This window comes from Ipomoea nil, unplaced genomic scaffold, assembly GCF_001879475.1.
Source record: "Ipomoea nil cultivar Tokyo-kokei standard unplaced genomic scaffold, Asagao_1.1 scaffold2975, whole genome shotgun sequence".
Classification (NCBI taxonomy): domain Eukaryota; kingdom Viridiplantae; phylum Streptophyta; class Magnoliopsida; order Solanales; family Convolvulaceae; genus Ipomoea; species Ipomoea nil.
In genome coordinates, this window is record NW_017619403.1 from 1,807,501 (window position 1) to 1,825,641 (window position 18,141).

Here is an 18,141-nt window from a genome sequence, read left to right on the forward strand (position 1 = left end):
TTCACTGTGGTGTGTTTTATTACACTATTGGTGTATGTTGTCAACACTGTTGGTGTATTCTGGAACCCGCCCGCTATAAATGGCCACTGTAATTACCATAACACCCCCACTTACCAAAACGCGCGAAAATTCTCAGAATTACCACTGCCGTTAGATTAAACTAATTCAACGATACAGATACGACCACACGACCACACCTAATGACATGACCACATATGAGCGCTTTTCTATATATATATATATATATATATATATATATATATATATATATATATATATATATATATATATATATATATATATATATAGGGAAGGGTTCAGGTGCGGGTATAACTTCCCGTGCGGTTGTGCGGTTAGATCTGAGCCGTTGATCAAATCTAGATCAACGGCTCAAATCAATGAAAATTAAAAAAAAAAAACAAACAAACAAAAAAAATGCGTGTCTGGAAGTAAGAAGCATAAGCTAAAAATGGTGCACCTTTAAGTGTTAGATCTTAAGCAAAAACTCACGCACATTAAGTACAAAACCCACGCACATTAAGCACAACCTCACGCACATTAAGCACAAAACCCATGCACTTTAAATATTAACTCACAGACCTTAAGTTTCAACAACTACTGACATTAAGCACAAACTCACGCACATTAAGTACAAAAATCACGCACATTAAGCACAACCTCAAGCACATTAAGCACAAAACTCACGCACATTAAGTATTAACTCACAGACCTTAAGTTTCAACAACTACTGACATTAAGCACAAACTCACGCACATTAAGTACAAAAATCACGCACATTAAGCACAACCTCAAACACATTAAGCACAAAACCCACGCACATTAAGTATTAACTCACAGACCTTAAGTTTCAACAACTACTAACATTAAGCACAAACTCACGCACATTAAGTACAAAAATCACGCACATTAAGCACAACCTCAAGCACATTAAGCACAAAACCCACGCACATTAAGTATTAACTCACAGACCTTAACTTTCAACAACTACTGACATTAATCACTAACCTCACACACATTAAGCACAAACCCTACGCACATTAAGCACAAACTCCACTCACATTAAGAACAAATCTCACGCACCTTAAGCACAAAAACACACACTTTAAGTTTTAACAACAACTCACATTAAGCACAACCCCACGCACATTAAGCACAAAATTCACGCACCTTACGCACAAGACTCACACATCTTATATACAAAACTCACGCACATTAATCACAGAACCGCTCACCTTGCATAAGACTCACGCATCTTATATACAAAACTCACGCACATTAATCACAGAACCGCTCACCTTAATTTTGACCTAGATGCAAAAATTATAAAATTGCCACTGCATTTTTTTTTTTAAATTTTGGTAATCCTAGACGTTGATTTTTGCGAGATGAATGGCACAGATTAAACCGCACAACTGCACCTGGACACCCTAACCGCACCAGAACCTAATTCTATATGTGTGTGTGTGTGTGTGTATATATATATATATATATATATATATATATAACTTGCCAATGACCTTGTGGTTTTGTAGTATGAAGTGACTTTTCTAAATGAGAGGTAGATGAGGCAGATGGCAGGAGACAGCAAAGGACCAGGTCGGGCATTTAATTCAGCCCCCAACACAGCTGGCCTTAGACCCCAAAGTCAAATATATGCGGCTGAGATGGACAAGTTGTCTGTTAACCAATTTAATGAGCTCGTTTCTTCTAAGGTACCTACTCCCAGTCCTTACTTCAACATGGACCCAACATTCCAGCCCGGTTTGCAAGGCCCAGTTATAAGTGGCCCTGACCAGAGGAAAAAAAGAAAAGGCCCGGAGCACTCCGCTTTGACCACTGATCTGTTCAAGGCTGCTATTGATCCGAGTCTCTCAAAAAACCTGCTAGAGGCGGGACCTGCGGCGCAGGCCCGCCTAAATCAATGAGTTTTATCTCTTGGAACTGTCGGGGGCTTGGCAACCCAACGACGGTTCAAGTTCTTATGGACATGGTCCACACCAAGAGGCCGGTTCTTTTATTCTTGATGGAAACTAAACTTGGTTCGGTTCAAATGGAAGATATTCGTAAAACTTTGGGCTTTGATTTTTTATTTACTGTGGATTGTGTGGGCTCTAGTGGAGGCCTTGCTTTGATCTGGAAGAAATCTTTAAATATAGACATCACAGACAGTTCCATTAATCATATTGACGCCATCATCAAGCCATGTTCTCCTCCCTCCACCTGGCGCTTTACAGGTTTCTATGGGAATCCAGAGAGACACAGAAGGAAACTCACATGGAGCCTCCTCAAAAATTTATCTCTCGCCTCATCTCTCCCTTGGATGCTTATGGGCGACTTCAACGATATTCTTCTTCCTGGAGAAAAAATCGGAGGTGCCCGTCAACCGCAGTGGCTTATGCAAGGATTCAAAGAAGCAATCGAATTCAGTGGGCTAAGGGATTACCATTTCGAGGGCTATCAACTTACTTGGGAAAAAGGCAGAGGCACATCTCAATGGATTAAGGAAAAACTGGACCGTATTCTTGTCAACAATGCGTGGCTCGACAAATTCGAAGGAGCAAAAGCTGAATCTTTTGAGGCGCAGTCCAGCGACCACATCCCTCTAGCTGTCTGGCCGTCACCCTCAACATGCACAAGGAGAAGGAGAAGTTTCAAATTTGAAAATTACTGGTTGAAGGAAGCTCAGTGTCGTGAAATTGTGTACCAAAGTTGGACTAGTTCGGAAGGTCTTCTACTAAGCACTAGATTCGAACTGTGCAGTCATGAGATTTGGAAATGGGGTAAAGATTTTAACAAGAACATGCAGCCTCAAATTGATAATCTCAAAAGACTCTTGGGAATTCTCAGACCCAGAACAGATGATATTGGTATGAAGGAGTTCTCAGAGGCCCAGAACCAATTCCTTAAGCTACTGGATAAACAGAATCAATTTTGGAAGCAGAGGGCGAAATTGTTCTGGCTAAAGGGGGGCGACAACAACACTAAGTTCTTCCACAATGCAGTTAATCAGAGGAGGAGGAACAACGAAATTATGAGACTGCGCAATCAGAATGGCGATTGGGTTCAACAAGGTCCAGAACTGAATTCTCTGGTAAGAGATTATTTTTCCAATATTTTCACTTCGGAAGCTGGAGATTGCAATCCTGTTATTAACTGTATAAACCCCATCATCACTAGCTCCCAGAATAATATGCTCTTAAGAAAATTCACTGTCTCTGAGATTAGGAAGGCCGTGTTCGGTATGCATCCAGATAAGAGTCCGGGATTTGACGGGTTCAACCCAGGTTTCTTTCAATCTTACTGGGATATTTTAAGTGAGAGTTTGGTTAGCTTCTCTAATAATTTTCTGTGTTCTGGGAAGCTCCCGAAGGATATTAATACCACTCAGATTGTGCTTATACCCAAAAAAACCATTCCGGAGACAATGGCCGACCTTAGACCTATCGCCTTATGCTCTGTAGCTTACAAAATTCTTGCCAAGGCCATGGCCAACAGATTGAAAGCCTTATTGGATGGTTTAGTCTATGAAAATCAAGGAGCTTTTGTTCCAGGCAGATTGATCACCGACAATATAATGTTAGCTTTTGAAATGCAACATTTTATGAAGAGGAAAACTCAGGGGAAACAGGGATTAGCAGCTCTCAAATTGGATATTAGTAAGGCCTATGACAGACTAGAATGGCCTATGCTGCGCAATATCATGATCAGATTGGGATTTGATACTAAGTGGATTGAGCTTGTCATGGAATGTGTAACCATAGTGTCCTACTTTGTGCTTAATAAGGGTCAGGAAATTGGTCCCATCCTACCACAACGAGGTCTAAGACAAGGAGATCCTATCTCTCCGTATTTGTTCATCTTAGTGGCAGAAGGGTTCAGTGCAATGATCAGGGATTATGAGCGAAAAGGATATATTCATGGCATCTCAGTGGCTAAGAATGCACCATCTATCAGCCATTTATTCTTTGCCGACGACAGTTTTATCTTCTTCAAGGCCACTGATGGGGAAGCAAACAACTTGAAAAATCTTCTTTCGGACTATGAGAAGGCATCAGGTCAAAGTATTAATTTGTCCAAATCCACCCTGGCTTTTAGCATAAACATATCTGGACCTGTGAGGGATAGACTTAGCAATATTCTAGGCATTGACTATAGCAGCAGCAATGGAAACTACTTGGGGCTCCCTATGATGATAGGAAGGAACAGGACTGAAATTCTTAGCTTTATCAAGCACCGTATTGTCAACCGGATTCACGGGTGGAACCACATATTCATATCCAGAGCGGGAAGGGAGATTCTTTTGAAATCTGTTCTTCAAGCTCTCCCTACTTATGCCATGGGAGTCTTCCTTATGCCAAAGGGTTTAATCAAAGCTGTTGAGACTACTATGAACTCGTATTGGTGGAAAGGAGGCGGGGGAAATAGTACTGGTATTATCTGGAAAAGATGGAATTTTCTGTGTAGGCCAAAAAAGTGGGGAGGACTCGGGTTTAGAGATTTTCATAAATTTAATCTAGCCCTTTTGTGCAAGCAATCTTGGAGGTTAACCAACAACCCCGACTCGTTGGTTTCCAAAGTCTATAAGGCGAGATACTACCCTAACTCATCCTTTCTTGATGCCAAAGTGGGAGCCAATCCGTCTTTCATATGGAGCAGCTTGATGGCTACACAAGATATCATCCGCAAACATTCAAGATGGAGAATTGGGGATGGGGCACAGACGAACATTTGTGGTGCCAATTGGCTGCCGGACAACAACAACCCTAAGGTTTTGTCTTTTCCTTACCCGTTCATGGAGAATTCTAAGGTGGAAGATCTAATTGATCCCAATACTCATGATTGGGATGAATCCACCATTAGGAACATCTTTATTCCCAGAGATGCTGATCTAATTATGAAGATCCCCTTAACCTTTCAACAAGTGCAGGACAAGATTATTTGGGGCCCAGAAGATAACGGCAAATTTACGGTTAAAAGTTGCTACAAATCTATTTGTGGCGAGCTCACTGAGGAGGACATCATCAAATGGAGTAGCATCTGGCATTATAAAATCCCTCCAAAGGTCAAAACATTCCTATGGCAGGCTTGCAATTCCTGCCTCCCTACAAAGGACAATCTCAGGCAGAGACATGTCAACTGCGTAGATAGGTGCAGCCTGTGCAGCAACGGAAGAGAATCCATTGTACACCTTCTTGTTGAATGTGAGTATGCCAAGTCTTGTTGGAGCTTTCTTCGCTTTCACTCTCTTCACAACTCTGCAGATAACTTCCAATCTTGGCTGAGCAATACCATGGAGATCTTATCAGATGACCAGTTTTGTATCTTATCTATGGTTTGCTGGTTTTTATGGAATCTGAGGAACAACATTGTTTGGAAAAACCAGTCTATGGAATCAACAAGAAGTCTGATCATCAAGGCAAGAACCTACTACTCAGCCTGGTTAGCAACAAACACAATTGAGTATACCAAACAGCAAACCACCGTCACTCAGGAAAATTGGAGTAAACCAAAACATGGCTTCATAAAGTTGAACGTGGATGCTGCTATTAACAAGGAAGAAGGTTGCATGGGTTTTGGTTGCGTTCTAAGGGATGAACATGGGCAGTTCATAGCAGGAAGGGGAGCTCACTGGAGGGGCGTTCTTACATCTAGAGAAGCCGAAGCTTTGGCTATTCGAGAATCCCTCAACTGGATCAAACCGTTCATAGTCGACAACATCATCATTGAGACCGACTCCCAACAAGTTGTCCAGAGTTATATTTCAGGGAATGGAGAGTCTTCTTTTCACTTAATCTTGGCAGATATCAAAAGCTTAATGAGCTCGTTTACTCATTGTAGTTTAGTTTTTATCAAGCGATCCGCGAATCAGGCGGCCCATCTCTTAGCTAGGCAGTCTGTTTCTTTGTCTGGTTGCTCGGAGTGGTTCACGAACCCTCCTCCTATCATTTGTAATACCCTTTCTTCGGATTTGAATTAATGCATTGTCTTTGGTTTTCAAAAAAAAAAAAAAAAAAAAAAAAATGAGAGGTAATGGATTGGATCTCTAGTGGAGGTGATATTGACTCTTTATGATTCAATAAATTTAGAAAGTAGATATGAAGATATCTTTATTAGGGAGTATTACTTTAAACTAAACAATCAATTAAACTGCGTCTTTAGTCTTTACACTCTTTTTTTCTGCTTATATTTGCCTTACTTTTTTCCTTTTCTTTTTCATTTTATTTATTTGTTTTTTTTTTTAGGACAAACTTTTGGAAGGTGAACTGTTAGCACATAAACTGTTTACTTTTTCCTCTATATTTAAATTTTGATAAGGACATAAGGTGATAACATGTACAAGTCTCGTATGGCATGCTCTCAGTATCCCCACTCAAAACAATTTTAAAATATCTTTTTTAATGTGAATGGGATTGAACCTAAGAGATTCTATATATACACAGTTAAAGTGTTCATTTGACAAAATTAGTATATGAAAAATTGAAAACTTCTACAAGCATAAGACTATTATCTAAAAACAAATAGAGATGGTTGGTAGAATTTGTAAGAAATAAAAAGAAGCAAATTCACTCCAAAAAAAAAAAAAGCAAATAATAATAATAATAATAATAATAATAATAATAATAATAATAATAATAATAATAATAATAATAATAATAATAATAGGGATTACAATAAGTGATAAATATATTTATAGGAACAATATAAGTTCTTTATAAAAGGAAGCCTGGAACTTTTTGTAATAAAAAGAAAATTAACACCTAGTGAAAAATCTTATATACTACAACGTTTGATTTCCATCAAGAACAAATTCTCATAGGGATCTCTTAATTATATTATTCACAAATAAAGTTGTTGGCTTAAGTATAGTAGAGCATCCCCAATAGTAGTATTGGGTGGATTTTTTGTGATTTTTTTTTTTTTTGGTGAGGTGGAGGGGGAGGGAGAGAGAGGGTTTGGGTGCTTGCAAAAGTTAAGTTATTTGTGAGCTCCGCTGATTGTTAAAAAATAATAATAATAAAAAATTAGACCTAGTTGCCCGAAGAGCGCCTCAAGGTGGTCGTCAGACCAATTGACTTTTTTTTTTTTTTTTTTTTTTTTTTAATAATCTCTTTCCTAGCTTTCTTGTTGGAGTTACAAAATTTTAAGCAAAAACCCAACTGTTGATATATGATCGAGCTTGCTATATATGATTAATAACAAAGTTTTCACAATCTCTAATGGAGTTTCAAGAAAATGATCCTACGTTCACTCGTTAGGCTTAAATTTGCTAGCAACTATAAATATATTTATTCATGCATCTCCCTAAAAGTACCCGACACCATTCTAACCTATACCTCACCAACCAACTTTCTACCATAAAAAAGAAGATTGGCTAAAAGATAACGTTAAAGATGGTAGCTAGATATTCGAATATGGGGGATTAGGGGGCAGTTAATTTTGCAAAGGACCACGGTGAGGTCTAAAGAGGGTGACAAAAACAGCATATATATATATATATATATATATATATATATATATATATATATATATATATATATATATAGAGGGGTGATCACACGTGGCCATGTTGTTAGGTGTGGTCATATGGTCAATTATAGGCCATTAGATTAGATAGATCCAATGAATCATATTAATCAAGATTTTTCCAGTATTTTCGCGCACATTCTCCTACCCAGCGAACTGCAAGGGTAAACTCGTCATAAAACACCGGAATAGGGAAAATCACATTGTTGTGTGTTTTATTACACTATTGGTGCATGTTGTCAACACTGTTGGTGTATTCTGGAACCTGGCGGCTATAAATGGCCACAGTAATTACCAAAACACGGGAATACACCATTGGTGTGTTTCACTGTGGTGTGTTTTATTACATTATTGGTGTATGTTGTCAACATTGTTGGTGTATTCTGGAACCCGCCTTCTATAAATGGCCATTGTAATTACCATAACACCCCCACTTACCAAAACGCGCGAAAATCCTCAGAATTACCACTACCGTTAGATTAAACTGTTTCAACGACACGGATACGACCACACCTAATGACATGACCACATATGAGCGCTCTTCTATATATATATATATATATATATATATATATATATATATATGGAAGGGTTCGGGTGCGGGGAACTGGGGAAGGGTTCCTGTGCAGTTGTGCAGTTTAAACTGGCGCACCTTAAGTACACAAACCATAAGCACACAAACAAAACACCTTAAGCACACAACAAAGCACCTTAAGGTTTTAAAATGGTTCACCTTAAGTTTTACACAACTGACGCACCTTAAGCATACAAATCACGCATCTTAAGAAGGAAAACAACGCACCTTAAGTTTCAACAACTACTTCCATTAAGCACAAAACTCATGTACCTTAAGCTCAAAACCCACGCACCTTAAGTACAAAACTCACGCACTGCACCTTAAATTTGACCTAGATGCAAAAATGATAAAATTGCCACCGTATTTTTTATTATTATTAATTTTGGTAATCCTGAATGTTGATTTAATCAAAATCAATGGCTCTCCTCTCACCGCACAACCACATCAGAACCTAATTTTGTACATATTAAAAAAAAAAAAAGGAAAAAGCAAAATTATTAATTAAGGATGTATATGGTGCTTGCTTGTTTGTTGTAGTCGTCGGTGGTTTTTAATGTTTTGGTTTGTCGTCCATTATATTCACTCATATATGTACCTTTAATTAGATCCATCCAATAGTGCTTTCTATATTGGCTTATGTTACTTCCATATATGCTCCTCACCACCTCATCTGATTTGATATCATGAAATGATTGCATTTGTGGGCTATTATATTGTTGGTTTTTCTTTCTTGGCCTGACGTTCATAATGTTATCAACCAAATTAAAGCATGTCATATATAGTACTTAACATTGCCTTTAAAATGTTTGAAAAGATTGAATAAGGATACGTATTAGTGTTAGAGAAAAATACTGTCTCTAAATGATATGATTACATTAAGTTTGTGATAAAGTTGATTATGATTTTATTTTTTTTATTTTTACTTTTATATCTTGTATTCTTGTCAGTTACGTTTTTACTAGTGAGAAAAATACGATATTTGTATATAATATAATTATATCAAATCGATGACAAGTTGTTAATAATTTCATATACTTAATTAACTTCAATTTATCTAGTTAGCAATTATAAGTTTAAAAACAATACGTTCTCTATATATGATATATAATCTGATATGATAAAATTACATAATATATGATACATGATATAATTACATTAAATTTGTAACAAGTTAATGATAACGAAAATTTTTATATGTTTGTATATATCGCATGTAATCTGCTGTGTAGAAATACAATTGAAGAGCCTGCATGAGCTTAACTCACTGGTTTAGTAGGCAGTTTTTGGGAGAAGAAAAATACAATATTTTATATTCTTCGATCAGCGAATAAGCTTGCCCACGTTATAGCGCGGGCTACTCATTCTCAAGCTGGTTCTAGTATTTGGTTATTTTCAATCCCAGCCTTCTTGTATTGAACAAGTTAATCTTTTCCCTTTAAAAAAAAAAAAGCCTAGAAAATCATCATATCCCATAATTGGCTAGAGAAACTCTCTATTTATAGTGTCGAAGCAAGAAATATTAGGACTATATATTCTAGTTACACTAGAATTTCTTCTCATTCTCTTAGTATTATTGTAAATCTATCTTTTATCCTTCCTCACCTGACTAGAACTATATTCTTATAAATACATAATGTACTTTGTAGACTAAAAGTGATTAATAATAAAATTATTTTCAAAATTATTATTTTCATCTAGTATCAGTATACCAAATGATCCATGGTTGCAAACCACTCTATAGACAGCTCATCATTTTATCTCCATTAAACTTACCTCCTCAAAGTACCTATTTTGGAAGATTCAACTTGTTCCCTTTCTCCATGGTCAATCTTAGTGTATAAGTTGATGGCACGTTATCGTGTCCGGCTTCGTTTATTCAGGCTTCAGATGGGTGTTTAGTTGAGCCCATTTGCAGTAAAAAATCGAATCTATCAATATTCTTTTATCTTGTCCATGCTCATCTCATCTCAATCCGATAGATTAGGTTATGTATGTTGCAGTGGGACATGTCACGTCCCAATTTGGGTCCTTTACTCAGGCACGATCTCTGAGTCTCATTAGTTAGCTACCGTCTTTGCGTCAAGGGGATTCCACTACGAGTGAGTATCTAGGCAAAGTCAAGATTTTAATTGGACTTCTTATTGAAGCCGATCGACCAATTAGTTTAGATGAACAGAATCTAAATCCCATTGACCACCAAAGAACTTGTGATGATTGATCAAGTCAATGATTATCTCACCACACATTAATTCATCTACGCAGATAACATTTTCTTGACTACTCCTATGGAACCACCATTAACACTCATCATTTCCCAACGGGGGTGCGGCCTCACAACTGAATGCATTGTTAATCAACCTCATGGACGTGGTTGTGACAATAGAGGAGATTGGAGTCGTGGACGTGATCGTTGCTATGTTCCAAAGTGTCAAATCTGCAGCAACCTTAGTCATACTACACTGCAATGCTATAGTGTCAAATCTGCAGCAATCTTAGTCATATTATACTATGATGCTATTGGAGATTTGGAGCCCAGTCCTCAAGTAAATATGACTTACGTTAATGATCTAGACACTACTCCATACTCACAGAACTGGCCCTCGGACTATGGTGCTACCCATCATGCCAATTCTTATAAGAAACACATGTCAAATTTCTCATATGGTGCTACACACATTAATTCATCTACGCAGATAACGTTTCCTTGACTACTCCGAAACCACCAACACTTATTTCTCGACAGGAGCGCTGCCTCACAACCGAATGCATTGTTAATCAACCTCGTGGACGTGGTCGTGACAATAGAGGAGGTTGGAGTTGTGAATGTAGTCGTCGCTATGTTCCAAAGTGTCAAATCTGCAGCAATCTAAGTCATACTGCACTACAATGCTATAGGAGATATTTTGGAGCACGGTCCTCAAGCAAATATGACTTATGCTAATGATCTAGACACTACTCCATTCTCACAGAACTAGCTCCAGAACACTAGCTAGTACTACCCATCATATGCAAGTTCTCATTAGAAACACATGTCGAATTTCTCATTGACGATCTAACATAGCAACACATTATCATCTATTCAAGTTAGTCATAACATGTGGTGGCAAAAGTGATTGTTTTGTCGTCCATACCAAGTCTCCCAGCCTTGGAGACCAAGACATATCCAGGTCAGTCTTCGCATTTGTAAACCCGCTTAATTAACGAAAGATATATATTAAGTATTGAGAAAATACATTCTTTGTACATGATATAATTACATTACGTTTGTGATAAGTTAGTGAGGGTTATTTAATATTCCACTGCTCAATTTATTTACTATATATTCACATCATTTACGCTTTATCAGTATTTGTAAATTGTAATCATTGTATACATATAATTATGCAGAAGGTGATGGAGTTTAAAGCATTGAAAAAGGTGATTAACCAAGGTAAATCTATCTTTTCACTCTTAGGGGGCGTTTGGTTCGGGTTATCTAAGATAACCAAGGTTATATTTGGTTGGTTATATAAGATTCCTATGTTTGGTTGGAGTTATGCAACATTCCCATGGAATAAAATTTACCCTCCACATCATCTTTTTCCCTCTTTTGAAGGGAATGTGATTCCCTTAGAATTCTTAGGTATTAAAAGATTCCCTTGACATTTTACTAACTTTGCCCTTCATTTTCCATCACATTGCTTTGTTTTTTTACCGAAAAAATAAAAAAAATAAAAAAATCAAAATTAACCTTTCGGTTAAAGCAAGCAAGCTAAGTTCACTTTGCTTAACATGAAAAATCAACTTTGTGGAAGCCACATTTGAATTTGTAGAAATTAAAGAATCTGTATGTATGAAGTCACGAGTCAACTTTTCGGATGAAAGAATGAAAATTAATTAATTAATTATATATATATATATATATATATATATATATATATATCAAATTTTGCATGGTTACATGCATTGGAATATTGAAATGCATTAAAATATATTGAGGGTATTAAAGTAAAATAATCATTATAACATAAATAACAATACTTCAACCAAACATGTTTATATTATATATCTTAGTTTTTACCAAACACAGGAATCTAACATTCCCAGCAATCCAACATTCCCTAAGGTAATCTGACATTCCGTGAACCAAACGGCCCCTTAAAGTGTAATCAAACAAATGTCATAATTCTTTAGGAGCCAACGTTACTAATATAGTGCGCTAAAAGGATAGTTTGATGGAAATTTTGTTGTTTTCATTAACCTTAGTCAATTTCCCCAAAATACAAAAATTGTGAATAGATAAATTAAATAAAGTAATTAATAGTTTGGTTTTTGTGTTTATGCAAGTTGATACTCGGATTAAGTTTAAATAACGCTTAAAGATGTAAAGGCTAAAACACTCGATCACAAGATTAATACACAAGTGATTTTCTCAATAGCTCTAAAAAATTAAAAAAAAAAACAAAAAAAAAAAACCCTACACTAACATTGCTTACTAAAAAGTCAATCATCTGTCCTAGAAGGGGTGGTCGAGTGAGTATAGTATGATATTATGATTCTTGTACCAAAAGATCACGAGTTCAATTTTTGCTAATATCCTCTCAGTTGAGCCTATCTCACTTGGTCTTCTTAGTGTGGTTTATCTCTCTTGTGCGATTTGCAAGCTATTACACAAGAGTAGGGTTTATCCAATACACACCCTCGAAACAATTTCATAAGAAAATGATTTACCCAGTGCACATCCTCGAATACTGAATGTGAGTTTCCCTCGTGATAATAAAAAAAAAAAATCAATCATTTATGAATAAATTCATAATCAAAAAGTATAACCACCATCTATAATTATTATTTACTAAATAATATTTTCCACGGTTATTACTATAACTTGAATGTATTAGTATCTAAGCAAACATCTAATTAACCCCTATGCATATAAACCTAAAGTGACCCCAATAGGCACTAAAATAAACTTTTCTGAAACAAAAAATACATAACTTCAAAAGTTACACTTTGATATTAATTAATCTATTCATGAATCGATAAACCCTTTAGATTTAACTGATTGTTAATCATGTGTAATCCATCATCACAAATTATAATTACAATTTATAATCATGAATTTTACTACACAAAAGCAATGAGAATTTAGATTAATATTTGTGGTGAAGCAACATGCAAATTAAAGCATTAGGAAAATATTTGATGTTTGGGATGGAAGGATTTTAAAGATAAGGTAAAATATTGTCCTTGGATTTAATAAAACTCCACGGTTTACGGAAACGTGTGGTGACTGGTGAGAAGGTTGGGAAGTTGGGGTAGTGGTAAATGAATGTCGAGAAGGGGTCACAACTCTCTTGGAATTCCAAAACCACCCAACATTATGTTTAAATTGCGCAAATTACCACACATTTTTAGGAAAATTATTTTTTAAAAGAATAATAAATCAGAGGAACAGCTTATGTTTTCAAAGAGTATAAAAGGGCATGCATTTGATTACTTTGATGTTAACTTTGTTTTTGTCTCTTTCTTTGGCTAATCCGCTGGTAAAACCTTTCCTTGGACTTTGGTTCACACCATCAATTTCTATAAAGATTTTGTTCCCCTTGCCCAAATTGCCTGCCCTTTTTCAAATTTGTTTTCTCCCTAAAGGAATAAAATGGTATTAAGACAATATTTTTAAAGTTTTTGTATTCTAAAGATTTTGTCGTGTCCTAGAAATGGCATCAATCAATTAACTCAACATGGATAAATTATTCTTGAATTTTTGTGATCTCGATCTTATAAATAAATAAATGAGACTGCTAAAAAGTATAAGCATAATCTTTAAAACAAAACTATAAGAATTCTATAAATTTATAATCTAGTATCTCCAAAGTCCAAACAAACAGAAAAATTTTATTTAAAAAAAAAAAAAAAAAAAAAAAAAAAAAAAAAAAAAAAACATCTTTAAACTATGCTAGTGGCTACCTGTTGGCATGCCGCTATCGTTTGAAATGCAAGTAGAACAATCTATTAGGGGGAAGTTATCTCTACAGATTCAGGGCTTAAGGCATCATCTGTGTCATTGGAAAAACATAACGGTTTTGCCATGCGCATGCTCAATTAATTAGGTCCTAATTATTAGGAAAGAAAGTGATTTGAGGAAAAAACTAATGAATTTCAGGATTAACTGCAGATTGTCTTTTTATTTCTTAAGTAGTTAGGTCAAAAATAAATATTGAACCCTCTAAAAATTGAGGCACTATGCTCTTGGACATTTTGCACAGTCCAAAATTCGGACTTGATTGAGCCATTGAGTCACCGTGATCTACATCCTCCCAAATGCTCTGTCAAATCGGGGTATGGGAGTCCTTGGAGTTGGATTCAACCTTTTAAGAACAACATGGATAAATTATTTATATTTACCATTTGAATATCAAACGAGGGTCGGTCATAAAAGCGTTTTGGATTCAAAACACTAAAATGAATCTGGTGATTATCAAATATTTATTTAAAATTTTGACTTAATTAAAATGCTAAAATGGTGGAATCTACTTATTTTTTTATTACCAAACAAACATAATCTAAAAATTTGGGTGTTGGGTATGATTAAATTGTAATTTTGTTCCTACCAAATTTCATGAAATTGCAATTTCTATGGCCCCTAATAATTGCAATTTCATAGTTTGTAATTTTAAAATAAATTACTATTTTGCCCTTGTTATTATTATTACAGAGTATATTATTATTATACAATGACATTTTAGTCTTTATTCATTTCTTCCATTTTAATTCCCAAACAATGTAATTGAATTCTCACCTTAATCTTTTCCCATAGAATTACAATTGTTTTCCCCCTAATTCTCTCATTCCAACCAAACGCTCTATTTTATGTACAAGAACACTGAGTTGGGTTTCAAAGAAAAATACTGGAAATAAGAAGGCAGGTATAAATTATAATCCATTCTTATGTAAAATTACAATCTTATTATTATTACAAAGAAGAAGAAGATTTTGAGTACATTTATCTCATGAAAATTTAAAAAAGAAAAATAATAATAAATGAAATATTTGAGGGCCCATATATGATATATGCATGTTAAGATACATAACTTACATAAATGGTCATAGAGGTCCATTTTATGTGACATTGGGGCTATGAACCAAATGCTTAACAGAACAGCAGTAGAGATTTGAAGAAGAAGAGAGAGTGGTGGGTGCTGCTCTCTTTCAAGTTTCAAGTTTTCAACCTAACTGGCCAGGGAGGTTAATCCACTGAAGTTGGAGCTCCACCTCGCCGCACTCTACGTTTCTCAATCGCAGGCACATATCTTGCGAGACCATGCCGTCTTTCCAGACCACACACGACTCCTCGGCCAGGCAGTTAGCCCTGCACGGTAGTATTCGTGTGATCACGGTGCCACTCGGGTACCCATCTAAATTCATCTGCAGGGCGTCTAGAAATGGCTTAATGTCGAACTCTGCGTCTCCCATTAGGTCGTCCATCGTGAATGTGTCGTGATCGTACACCGTCTACAACACCATACAACAACCATATATATGTGAACATCATATCAGAAACTACCAAATATTGTCAACCAAACTTCATAAGAAGCAGACTTCTTCATATTGCCAGAAATGCACATGCTTCAAATACAATTTTCTCTACAAGGGTGTTGAAAAAGCAGACATAGACATTAGAAGAAGTTAAGAACCCTTAAATTATCATCATTCTTTCACATATAACAATATGATAGCAATATGATCTAAGAGGAAGCAGTTCTTCTAATCCTATACCCTAATATCCTATACAGTGATCGGGGTTCTTTTTTCTCATTTACCCAAAGTGATAAGAAAATTACCAGCGTAATGGGAGTGTTAGGATCTGTGACAGTAAGGGTAAGATCTTCATTCCATTCAGGATTGACGTCCTTCTGTACAATACGAGTCTTCATCTTCTGCGTAAATATGCAAAAAGATGGAATATGGGCAATTTTTCATGTTGGGATAACCATAATCCACAAAGTACAAGGAACTATGACCAAAAAGATATTGCTAATCCTATTAGTGTTCTTTAAAATCAGTATCATGTACTCTGTCACAAACATAATAATGATGTATCCATAAAAGTAGCTGGATGTCAAGCTACACTATGCTTTATCCTTAATAATATCTTAGGACTTAGCTACTAGTTCATTGCAATAGAAACCTTCTACTTAAAAAAACATAATTAAAAGTAAGATCATCAATGTTGCAAAAGGCCCTAGGTGCTAGGCGGGCGTCGGGAATGCCTTTTTTATAAAAAAAACCGCTGAAAACGACGTCATTTTGAGCGGAAAAACCAATTTTTTTTTTTTTTTTTTTTTAAAAATCTGGCCGACTAGCAACCGCCTATACCCTTTTCGCCTCGGCCAATTTTGACAACACTGAAGATGATGCAACTTCCTTTTGCTCAAAGTGAAAGCATAAAGGCCAAATTCATCATGACGGTCACCCCTCAGTTTAAGACATGCCGAAATCTAAAAATTTTAAGGGTATTTTCGTCATTTTCAACTTAAGATCCCAATTTGAGTATGAATAAAGAAATATAAGTCCTAAAATCGATCTCAATTCGCAATTCTCATCATCATCCTACCTTAATTTGAGGAGGAGAACTGTGAATTGAGATGATGGTAGGGCTTAAATTTCTTTATTTATGCTCAAATTGGGATCTTAATTTGAAAGGACAAAAATATCCTTCATAATTTCATATTTCGGCATGTCTTAAACGAAGGGGTGATCGGCGTGATGAATTTTGACACTAAAACAATAGTATTGGTAGGTATTAAACATGTGGACCAAAATTGTCATTGTGCTAATACTCATGGGACCAAAATTGGTATTTGCTCGTAACTCAGCTAATCCTTAATCCTAATAATCTATGTTAGGTTGACAAAACAAAGTAAATATCCATCTAATTCATTAACAAATTCTTAAAGAAGGTGGATTAAAACAAACTACAGGCATGCATATGGTAATCCATAATTAGCATCAAAACTATAACAACAACAATTGGCTTCATTAACAAGAATTCTCCATAAAACAAGAAGGGGCGGAAAAATAAATAACAATTTCCAATTCTTTTTTCATATGAATTGGCAAAACTCCTTGGGAAACCAATTAAAGTAATTAAAAACAAAAACGGAAATGAATAATTAGGCACTAAAAAGATGATGAGACTTTGAAAAAACAATTGAGCTTCGGAATTTCAGCCTAAATGCATAAAAAGGGGAAAGAATTGAATCGGAAGCATATATATATATATAAGGTTTCCAGAAATGAGCAGCGTATTAAATAAAGCAGCAATTGAGATTATCATCTTATTCAAATCCGAGAGAGAAATGTAAAAATTAAAGCTCAAATGGCAGACCTGTTGATCCATCTTGACAACAATGTAGGGATCGCTGCTCCTCATATCGCGAACGGCGAGGTTGACACCTCGTTTGATATGAACTTTGAGAATTCCTAAGATTTCTTCCATTACAGAATCGATGACGTTCTGCGTTGATGCCCTTCTTCTCCCCGCGTTGTAGGCGAAGATCAGATGCTTCCATGCGAGAGAGACAGTTTTCAAAGACGTTGAAGAAGGTCGACATGTACGCGGGGCCGGTTATTGTCTAGCCCTGTCTTTTTTACTCTTTTTTTTTTTAATTAATAATTTATTATTTTTGTAAATATTGAATTTTTTACAAACTTATTTTACACTTCACATCAAATCTAGGTCAATTAATTTATAACTAAAATATTAAACTTTTATGACACGTTGCAATTTTATGACAAATTCTTTTTGTTATTACTTAACTTTTAGTAATCAATTATCATATTTCTAACAGATAGCATTGAGAGACTAATCCGTCACTAAAATAATAATTGAAGGACTAAATGTGGAGATCTTCTATCAAAAGAAAAAAAAATATGGAAATCTCAATAATTTTAAAAATTAGTTTCACTATTTTATTTTTTAATAATTAGATGACTAAAACATCATTTTTCTTGATTTTTTAAAGATGTTTTATAATATA

The 18,141-nt window shown here is 35.5% G+C and overlaps 1 protein-coding gene and 1 long non-coding RNA gene across 2 annotated transcripts in view; both read right to left on the reverse strand.

Annotated features, from left to right (window-relative positions):
• The window catches only part of LOC109163202, a 22,074-nt gene extending 16,266 nt beyond the window's left edge, over positions 1-5,808 (reverse strand). The window contains exons 1-2 of the long non-coding RNA XR_002051217.1: positions 5,735-5,808; positions 1,644-1,652 (exon numbers count right to left, since the gene is read on the reverse strand). This is a non-coding gene — a long non-coding RNA (uncharacterized LOC109163202). The remainder of the gene's footprint in view (positions 1-1,643; positions 1,653-5,734) is intronic.
• A 9,202-nt stretch (positions 5,809-15,010) lies between these two features.
• LOC109163180 (protein C2-DOMAIN ABA-RELATED 4-like) lies at positions 15,011-17,721 on the reverse strand. Its single transcript, XM_019311939.1, has 3 exons — positions 17,490-17,721; positions 15,943-16,038; positions 15,011-15,613 (listed from the first exon to the last, which is right to left on the reverse strand). The coding sequence occupies exons 1-3, from the start codon at positions 17,598-17,600 to the stop codon at positions 15,326-15,328; spliced, it is 495 nt and encodes a 164-aa protein (XP_019167484.1). The 5' UTR covers positions 17,601-17,721; the 3' UTR covers positions 15,011-15,325.
• Positions 17,722-18,141: the final 420 nt, after the last annotated feature.